The 10,327-nt window shown below is 36.8% G+C and overlaps 1 protein-coding gene across 1 annotated transcript; it reads left to right on the forward strand.

The window, feature by feature from the left end:
* Window positions 1-4,223: 4,223 nt before the first annotated feature.
* Window positions 4,224-8,819, forward strand: LOC108737019 (rhamnogalacturonate lyase-like). The gene is made up of 6 exons (XM_025980527.1): window positions 4,224-4,330; window positions 4,851-5,119; window positions 5,949-6,374; window positions 7,002-7,380; window positions 7,647-7,892; window positions 8,240-8,819. The coding sequence occupies exons 1-6, from the start codon at window positions 4,240-4,242 to the stop codon at window positions 8,746-8,748; spliced, it is 1,920 nt and encodes a 639-aa protein (XP_025836312.1). The 5' UTR covers window positions 4,224-4,239; the 3' UTR covers window positions 8,749-8,819.
* The last annotated feature ends 1,508 nt before the right edge of the window (window positions 8,820-10,327 follow it).

Here is a 10,327-nt window from a genome sequence, read left to right on the forward strand (position 1 = left end):
TGTTTGGTGGACCGAAAGTCCACCGCTTTCGAGAAAAACGTATTGGAATGTACAAGCAAAGGCTAGTCCGGTCTTGATAGAATCACGCAGGGTAATACGGCATTGCAACGCCACATTCATTGTTAGTTTAGATTAAGAGTAATAGACGCTCTTTTAATATTACAGACTTGTATTACGCACGTATGTAGACAGTTGAGGTCATTAGATGTAGATCAATGTGTCAGTGTCATAGGTCACTGCGAAATAGTATTGTTGCATTGACCAATGTGTGAATATCTAGACGTACATTTTCATAGACGCTGGATTAAATGTATGCACGGGTGTGTGTGTCTAATTTACATCGAGAGGGGTAGCCTGATCGGGCCTAAACGGCGACAACCAAATTTGTAAACAATAAGGCGTGTAGTCCAATATTTATAAGATACCAAGAATGTTAATTATGAAAAGGAAGATACGATCCTGAAGTTTAAGGAAGAGAACCGCACGAGCAGCATCAGCTGAATTGCAGTACACTAAGAAGTACCTATGCGTGCAGTACACAGATCAATACGCATAATATGCATGTTCTGGTCTATACTTTATTAAAAGTAATTAACTACTGGTAGGGTAGACCGTGGCAAGAGGAAGCTCGGGGCAGGACGGTAAATGTTCTTTTGTTTATTACTTTTGAAAGCAATACGACGGCGGTTCAATAAGTATCCGTGTTTGAAGACGGAGGACGTTCCTGAGGGAATTGGTGTTGTCATCGTGTGCTGCCATCTATCAAACCACGCCAAAACGAATTTCAGACTGATTGATAGGTAGTTAGACGTGTTTCGTTATTTTCGCTAAGATGGAAAAAGAGCAGTATCGTTCGGTAACTTGCTTTTTGTTTTTGGATGGGAAGAAATGCGAGGAGATGAAAACAAAGTTGGATACTGTTTCTGGAGACATTTCGCCACCTACGACCACAGTTAGATATTGCTTCAACGAATTTTAACGTGGGCAAAGATCCGTTTTTGATAGGAGCGACCAGGAAGCCTGGCAAACGTTGTTACCTAAGAAATCATTTTACGGATTTTTTGGAAAGGAAGAACGATCAACGGACAATACTACAGTGAGTTGTTGGACCGCTTCGACAAAAAATTGAAGGAGACACGGACGCATTTGACGAAAAAGAAGGTGCGTTTTCAACGCGATAACGCACCGGCACATTCATCAGGAGTTGTTGCCGCCATAATGCATGAATTACGTTATGAATTTGCTGCCGCACACCCCGTACTCACTCTATTTAACTCCCTGCGACTTCATCTTGTTCCCTACCATGAAGAAATGACTAGCGAGAAAGAAATGTAGCTGAAACAAGGAAGTCATCGACAGGGGGGATTTTGGAGAGTTCGACAAATCTTATTTTTTGGAGGGGTAAAAAAAATGGCAGGGTCTTTGGGAGAAGTGTATCTTTCTAAAAGGGGACTATGTCGAAAAATAAAAAAAAAAAACAAATTTAAAAAAAAAAAAATGTATCTTCATTCCTAACACGGGTACTTATTGAACCGCCCTCGTAGAGTTTAACACAGCACCATTCGCGCGATGTTCAGTCGCATCACGCGAGTCCAATCGGCGCGTTCGTTTTACTACGGTTTTTTTTTGCTAGGTGAGAAAAATCATTTATTCGTATCCCTTACAATTCATTTTACCCGTTCAAACTTTTCATTTTGCCTTCAGGATAAGGGCAAGATGGAAATATTCATAGTTTTGCAGTATGAGCTGATTTATTAAATATTAATTGTTATTGGTTAAAGTGTTTTGTAGTTTAATAAGATACTTTTCGTGACTGATTAAAATAAAGGATTCATTTATAAACGTTTTTGTTATATCATGTCTTTAAGTTAAACCTTCCGTCTTATATTCCCCTTCCCGGTGCGAGTTTACGAAAAGTGGTATACGTCCACTTGACAGAAATGTATTCACAGACGCAAACTTCATAGCGGCTGAAACAGCAAAAGCTGAAACTTTGCCGTCTGAAAATTTAAATCTTGCATCAACGTCTCAGGTCCAACAACTTCGACGTCAACTTCATTAGAGGCAACCGAACAAATATCGTCCACTCCAGCTCATAATGAGATTACCCATGAAACTACATCTGCTGGAACATCAATCATCGAGTCCACCATCTGAAAATCTAAATATAGAATCGACTTTCAACTCCAACTATATCGGATGTAACCTATGATGAACCATCCATTGTAGTACAAAAAGATACATATTTCTGCTGATCCTGCAGCTGCGGAACGAATGAGTACTGAGTTTTTGCGTCGGCATTCGACTTTTGCACACTTAATTAAAGAAAAGACCCCTAATAAACAAATACAGTCAGCAAAATCCTCGTTTTCCGTAACCCCAGAAAATATCATAGCTAGCCCCAAAACAGTAAGAACCCAAGAGAGAGAAACAAGAAAACGCGGCAAAACTGTAACACTTACAGCTTCTCCGTACAAGTATGATCTCATCAAAGATATAAATAAAAAACAAAAAGAAAAACTAATGCTATTGACAAAAAGAAACCAGACAATAAAATGACTGAACGTTGTTAACGTTGCCAACCAGATAAAAATGTGTACTCATTTATGCCCCATAGCGTTTCCCATTTCCCAGATGGGATATTTGATGTCTGCCATTTGATTCCTAAAGATTGCCAAAAAGAATATCTGATTCAGCGTCATAAAGGATTATAATTATGTTAATTAAAACTATAAGTTTCGTTTTTGTTGTAAGAGATTTTTAATAAACAGTTTGATTTTCATATTTTGACGTTTATTTCTGTTAAGTATCTCATCTTACCCCGGTCTATATATAATATTTTGTTATATTTTTATAATGCTTAAGGAATTATATATATGACACAGAATATTCCTAGGAACAACTTTGGCGAACTCTTCAAACGTAAGAAAAGGTGCACCAAAAAATGTAGTTTTCAATCTTACAAAAACACTGGTCATACAAAGAGATTTCAGCTCCGAAGAGAAGACATACAGTCATCCGTAAAGTCAATTTTATAATCCGCTTAGCGTGGAACTCCTTTTAAAAATAATATTGATGCACTGGTACGATACTTTTTTAACAAGATACCCTTTGAATTGCTACAAATAGTAATATACGTCGTCTACAGAATGCAATGTTTTGTGGGATTCATGAATGTTCGACAAGATCCGTAAGGATATCAATTTGTCGAACTGAATCCACGACGTACCCCTACTAAGTCGAAATTGACATATGTAGTGGTGAGCAAAACCCTGTGTATACTTTTTATCGATATTAGAGGTTGGGATTCATTAGTGAACATTCGCCTATTTTGTAAAACACTGCATTACCGCATTCGAAGTAAAACTTGAGGGTAGCAAGACTCGGTTTGGTTAGGACTAAATTATCTGGGAAACAGGAAATATTTAGACACTGTATTGTAAGAACTAAAAGTATATGTTATTCAAAATAACGAAAAACTTTGCTAGGTTTTCGGGTTTATAACGGGAACGAAACGTGCTTTTTATTTTGCCTGATGTGAATTCGATCGACGTGAAGCGAAAGAACGAACTGTAATGTTTACATTTTGTGCCACTTCTGGAATAATTATTTATCTAAAACGGCAATTAAGTACAAAGATATCTTCAAACTGAAAAACAATATACTGCAGAAATGCGAAAATAAAAAGACAATTGAAAATATGTTTACATTTTTTAATCAGTAGACACTTCTACACATGCAAAGGTGAAAACGAGTACAGTCAAAATTACAGATGATACTTTTGTTTTACTTTTGTTTATTTTCATACAATCCTGTTTTGTCAGTACCGCCTTCATTTTATTTAAATCTCTTACTCCTCCTTCCTAGATGCTAATATTGCTATATTATTTGCAAATCTAAGCATACCAATCCATTCTACATATAAACCAAAATCAAGAATTACGTATCAAGCAGACGAAAAACAACAACACACCAAATGACTGAATTCAACCCTAAAAAACTTTAGTAGGTGTGAGTATAGCCACCACCTACGCTTGGACGAATAAAGATCACGTTATACACGTGCTGTCCGGTAATCACGTGTCCAAATTTATTTTGTTTTGGCTTATCTTGAATGTGAAGAGACCCCAGATAGTTTGAGAATAAGATTGACGCTATCATTTTCCAGATTATGTCAAGTGTTTTTTATTTTAAAAAATCAGATAAACCTATCATCACATTCAAGACATAAATACGCTGATGATCGAATTCTCAGTCGTCATTATGTCGAAAATGTCAATCAAATGCATAATAGCAGGTTTGACCCTGCTACTTGTTCATAATTCATCAGGTAAGCGTTTTATATGTCATTTAAGTGATTAAGTACGTGAATTTTGTACGACCAAAATTTAAGCAAACAGATTTTATGCGTTGCTTAATCTTCAGCGAGGTCATATTCTTAAACTGTAAAATAACTAAGATTTAACACACGTAAAATGCTTGTACTCGGAGTTTATAACATACGCTACTGGATTGTTATAGTGGTGCTTGACAACGTTACCCGCTTATGACTCATTTATTACTTTACAATCTGCGAAATTCAGTCACTGTGATTGTACGTTATAGTGTTGGAACTTTAAGATTAAATGAAAGTGTTTCACATTATAAAGTATTTAAATTTAAAGGTATGAAAATATTGCCTTAATAATATAAATTTTTGAACGCTCAATAAATTAAATGACTTCCGAAATGAGAGAAGCAATTAAACAGATTTGTATTCTATGAATATACTTGAAGAAAATTACTAACGATATTCAATTTTTCTTACATTTTCTTAATATACCATCTAATTGAATAAATCTATTACTAAGGTCAACAATGTAACACGCGATCGTTCCAACGCTTGTGTGTCACCGATGGCGATAATGTGGTACTCGAAAACGAAAGGCTATCAATGACTATTAGCAAGACAAGGGGACAGATCAGTGCACTTTATTACAATTCGCGCGTTGATAATGGTATCAGATCAACCAATTTGTTGAGAGGCGGCGGCTCTGGTTATTACATTGCCAATATTGGTGTGGACGGCAACAGTTTGACAGTCGGGCCTACTATAGCAGATATGAAAATTACACAGAGTGTGAGTGTCACGCTAGAAGTGAGAGATACTTTACCGAAAGTCTAATACACGAAAATACATTCTTCTAATGATGTCAATTACGCCAATATTTTCATCAATATCCCCTAATTTTGTTAATTCAAGAAATTGATATTTGCTATTATTAAATTCGATGATTCTTCTACTGATAAAATTATTACTAATTCTGATAAAATGTGTGCCTAAAACAGTAAGACTGCATTGAGTGTAATCTTTAAACGTAATGAATGATAAGAAAACAATTGAACTAGTGAGATATGTAAATTTGATAATAGCTGGCGTGGCAACAATGAACCTCTGAGTCAAACGTATTAATAAAGGAAACTTGATAAGGTTCAAGTATTGCTAATATAAATCAATTGTTTTCACTAAGTATCCTGGAAGTCGATCATCTGAATGAATAACCATAGTTAATTATAATCCTTTTGAATATTAATTCAATTTTTTACCCACCACAAACTACCTCGCCGGAAACCGAACCCGCGACCTTTGGTTTTACGCACTAATAAGTTCGGTTTGTTGTTGTTGCTGCCTTCAGCTTTCGTAGCTTAATGGTAAGAGGATTGGTGCGTAAAGCCAAAGGTCCCGGGTTCGATTCCCGAAGAGCGTCTAACAACAACAAATTTTTCCTCATTAACCTGAGTTGGGTAAAAACTTGAGAATGAATTTTCACATTAATATTTGATATTAACCACTATTAAATCTCAAAGTGTGTTTAATATATATAGTATGATACCTTTAATTTTTACATTCTTTCTGTTTGATCGTTATTTGAAGAATGATAATAATTGAAATTTTCTAAATAAACCAGGCTGAGTTAATTGACCTGGCATTCACACACAGGAACACAAGCAATTGGCCAATTAACTTCGAATTTCACTTGGTCCTTGAAAGGAATTCATCCATATTTTACTACTACTCCATTCACAAGTACTTACGAGATGGTTACACTGTCGGTCAGCTAAGATGGGCAATAAGAGCCAACGCGGACACATTCAAGTTTTACAGCGTAGACGGAAAGAGAGCGGGGCCCACGCCCACCCAGCAGGCCATAAACTCAGCTCAATCTGTACAAGATTGGACCTATCTGTTCGCAGATGGATCAGTTTACTCAAAATATCAGCAAATATCGGCTAATGAAGACATAAACACTGTGTTCGGTATTTATGGCGATCGCATTGGACTGTCTCTGCTGCAGACACACAAAGAGTGGGTCAGCGGTGGACCATTCAAACAGGTTAGCAATTATTTAGCCCAAAATCATAATAAACAATTACCAATCAAATTATACATTGGTAAAATAATTCGAAGTGGTCTGTATTCTGTCGAAACTGCCAGACGCGAATCGCGATTTCGATCTTTTCGGATCACATCAGCGCGTCGCAGACAGTTTCGACAGAATACTGCCCAATTTTACCTGCGCCCCCTGCGCGTTTTATAAAATACCACAAATGGCGCGGTAAACGCCATCTGTAGTACAACGCTACATTTTAGGATTGCGTATGCTCACCAAGTTCCATTTAAATAAATGGATATGTACTTGCTGAAAAGAACTCCGGCATAGCTCACCACTACGTGATAGGCACGTTACCATAATCGAATAAAATAATTTTTGGATCTCATCAGCGCGTCGCAATACAGACCACTTCGAATACGTAATCCTATGATAAAATGTATCATTGTTCTACAGATGGCGTTTACCGCACATTTGTGGTATTTTGTAAATTGGTGTAAAGTGAGGTTCATGAGCAATTTACGTAATTGAATTACAATCTTCGATAACTAAATCATGTTTGATAAATATTAGTACATCAATTTCCACTAATATTTTCTTGAAATTACTTCCATTTAACCAATTTCATAGGATCTAACAACGCACACCGGACAAATGCTGCTCTTCCATGAACACTCGGGACATTACGGCACTCCAGGACTGGTGCCCACCGAGGGATGGGCCAAAGTGTACGGTCCGATCGGCTTCTATCTCAACGATGGCCAAAGTCTTTCTCAAATGTATTCCGACGCTCAGAGACAACTCAGTGATGAGGAGAAGAAGTGGCCGTACCAGTTTGTCACCGCACCAGAATACAATGCCCAAGGGAGAGGCAGTGTGTCGGGGGTACTCCATGTGGATGGGTCGCCGAATGAAGAATGGGTATACCTTATTCTGACTGAACCTCATGTCGATGACCCCCAGTTAGAAACGGCTACCTACATGTATTCGGCAACTGCTAAAGAAAATGGTAATTTGAAATTATTACTTTTATTTTCAATAATCGGATTAATATTTTGATATCGAAATTCTATTGAAAGTAATTAATTCACCTTCAGGTGCGATCTGATAAATTTACTAATTCTTACATCAGGCGCCAGGTCATTTTGAATCTCATTTTAAAATATTTTGAACTTCATTTATGCACAATAGAAACAATTACCCATATCAGAACGAAGAAATTATTAATAGATTCTTAATAAGAAACTGAATACTGAAAGTTTTGATTACCCTCAGGTGAATTCACAATACCAGCTGTGAGACCAGGCACGTACAAACTACAAGTAATAGCTAAGGGTGTAGTTGGAAAATACGTTCAAAACAACATTAATGTGCAGGGAAATAAAAATAACGATCTTGGCACGATCAATTGGAACCAGGAGAGCAATGGTCAATTGCTTTGGCAGATCGGTGTACCTGATAGAAATTCGGCAGAGTTCAAATCGCCACCTGGCTTTCCATCACCGATTCCTAATTTAGAAGGTACTTCATAGCAAAGCTATTGTCTAACCAAATGAGTTTCAGAGGATGAGTAATAAAAGAGAACAAATGCGTGCAGGGTTGACAAATATAGTGATTGGTGTGAAAATCCTTTTCTGCATTAATTATTTGCATTTGGTTTTTATTTCTTGATCANTATTACTTTAGATCGTAATGTTAAAAAATCTTCAGGAATATAAAAACACATATTATTTGTCTCTATCGTCTCCTTATGATGTGAATGAATTTATTTTGAAGGTAAAACAGTTTTGAAGCTGTTATAAAAAAACACTCCCAACATAATGTAAGCTAATTTAACTTTAGAAATCAAAATGTGATAATTTTCTTAGAGTACCGCAAGTTTGGCACATGGCTCAGATATTCCATAGAATTTCCTAATGATCCAAATTTCACGGTTGGCGTCAGTGATCCAGCTAAAGACTGGTGCTACTTCATGCCCATGATCAAGACACCTGGCTTTCCTGACCAGCTTAACTTGGTCAATGTCACCCAAAATATACAACCTACCAACTGGAAGGTCAGGTTCGATTATAACGGGTCAAGCGAAGGGACCGCTACATTGACACTGGGATTAGCTGCCAGGGTCCGAGCCGGAATTCGTGCAGTGATTAACGGTCAAGAGATACTTATGTTGGACAGCTTTGATGGGCCGGTAGGCGATTCTGCACTATTTCGTCAAGCAGCGCACGGTATTTTCCGCCAGCAGATTGTGACGTTCAGTCAGTCACTGCTGCAGGAGAAGAATCTTCTGGAGTTCACACCTCCTGGCGCAGTGAGTCAAAACCATAGAGACAGAATGGTGATGTGGGATTTCTTGAGACTGGAAGTCAGCAACTAATTGTGTTTTCATGTATTTTATAAAAAAAGGTTTATTACGAGTTGCCAGTCAATAAAAATTTTATAATTGTCTGTTTTGATAAATACTATTACAAACTGCTAGAGAGGCGAGAGTTAGTCCACATTAATTATACTGCACAGTACTGATTAGTAACTAATCATCAGTTTAACCTTCTTTACGCAAAGTAGCACGTTAATAATTTTTCTATTGACACCTACGCATTTGAAATTATTTCCTGGTTTTTAGACAACGCTAAAGTTCTGGTATAGCGACTACGACAGGCTTCAGTGGGTCAACTCTCGTCGTAAGCAAAATATATTAAGTTATTATATTGTTGCTAGCCCTACTTAGCTATACATTTTTACAAAGTATATTTTTACGAAAAGAATGACTTTAAACTTATCAACTAAAAATTAATCGGTGTAGTAAATAACAAAAACAATACCCAAAGCTAGCAATTAGATATTAGACAATCACTTCGTTTGCGGCCAAAAACGACACGTAAAGAAGAATGTTCAAAATTTCAACATTATTGTTGATATTTTCTGTCAACTCAGGTAACTATAGTTGCAGTACAAATTATTTCGTTGTTAATGAACAAAGCATTCACTAGCTACTACTAGAAATGAGAACAATAGTGGAAAGTGCGCGCTCAATGCTGCTCCATGGAAATGTTCCCGTCGAATTACGGTCCGAAGCCGTGAACACAGCTGTATATATCTTAAACAGAACATTACCAATAAAACAAGAAGATGAAGTGGAAATGAGTGCGTTTGAAAAATTGTTTGGCCAGAAACCAGAAATGCAACATTGCAAACTGTTCGGTTGTACCCCCTATGCATCAATTCCAAATCAGCTCAGAAGAAAATGAAGCCCGAAAAGCAAGAAATTAATGTTTGTGGGATTTGAAAAAGAATCAAAGCTTTATCGATTGTTGGATTCAATCAAAAGAAGGATAGAAATAAGCTCAGATGTAACATTCAATGAAAGCAAGCCATTTTAGAAGAAAATAAAGAGAATTTGGAAAATATTCCCATAAAATTTGGAAACTACGAAGCTGACACAGACCCAGAAACAGAATTAGAAATAACAGAAGACAATGACCAAAATATTCGTGAAGATCAAGAAAACATTCGAGAATTGAGAGATCGAAGTCTTATTAAGCGTCCCGACTATTGTCACGCCCAATTTGGAAACGGTGGCTTGATCATTTAAGTTATGTCGGTAATTGGTTAATTATTTATTTTAATTACCCGATTATAATGTAATTTAATTATTTTAGCGTGACTGGGGGTCAGGTACTAAAATTATACGAGGGCAAGTTTTAAAAACAATAACAACTTTATTAGATATAAAATGAAAAAGAGAATCGAATTGAATATTTACAAGAAGGATCATCCCCTCAATGTTGATCAACACACAAAAAAAATAAGTCTGGTTTACTTACATTGACAGGAGCGTCGCAACCATCATCGCCCAGGGGGTAGTGTCACCAACACACAGAANGTGCGTTTGAAAAATTGTTTGGCCAGAAACCAGAAATGCAACATTGCAAACTGTTCGGTTGTACCCCCTATGC

Source organism: Agrilus planipennis, unplaced genomic scaffold (assembly GCF_000699045.2).
Source record: "Agrilus planipennis isolate EAB-ADULT unplaced genomic scaffold, Apla_2.0 scaffold113, whole genome shotgun sequence".
In the NCBI taxonomy this organism is placed as follows: Eukaryota; Metazoa; Arthropoda; class Insecta; order Coleoptera; family Buprestidae; genus Agrilus; species Agrilus planipennis.

Excerpts from the sequence above, each read along its gene's own strand:
- LOC108737019 (XM_025980527.1), top strand. The coding sequence starts at position 4,240 with ATGATCGAATTCTCAGTCGTCATTATGTCGAAAATGTCAATCAAATGC. Across the intron at positions 6,375-7,001 it reads GCGGTGGACCATTCAAACAG|GATCTAACAACGCACACCGG; the intron begins GTTAGCAATTAT and ends CCAATTTCATAG. Across the intron at positions 7,893-8,239 it reads ACCGATTCCTAATTTAGAAG|AGTACCGCAAGTTTGGCACA; the intron begins GTACTTCATAGC and ends TAATTTTCTTAG.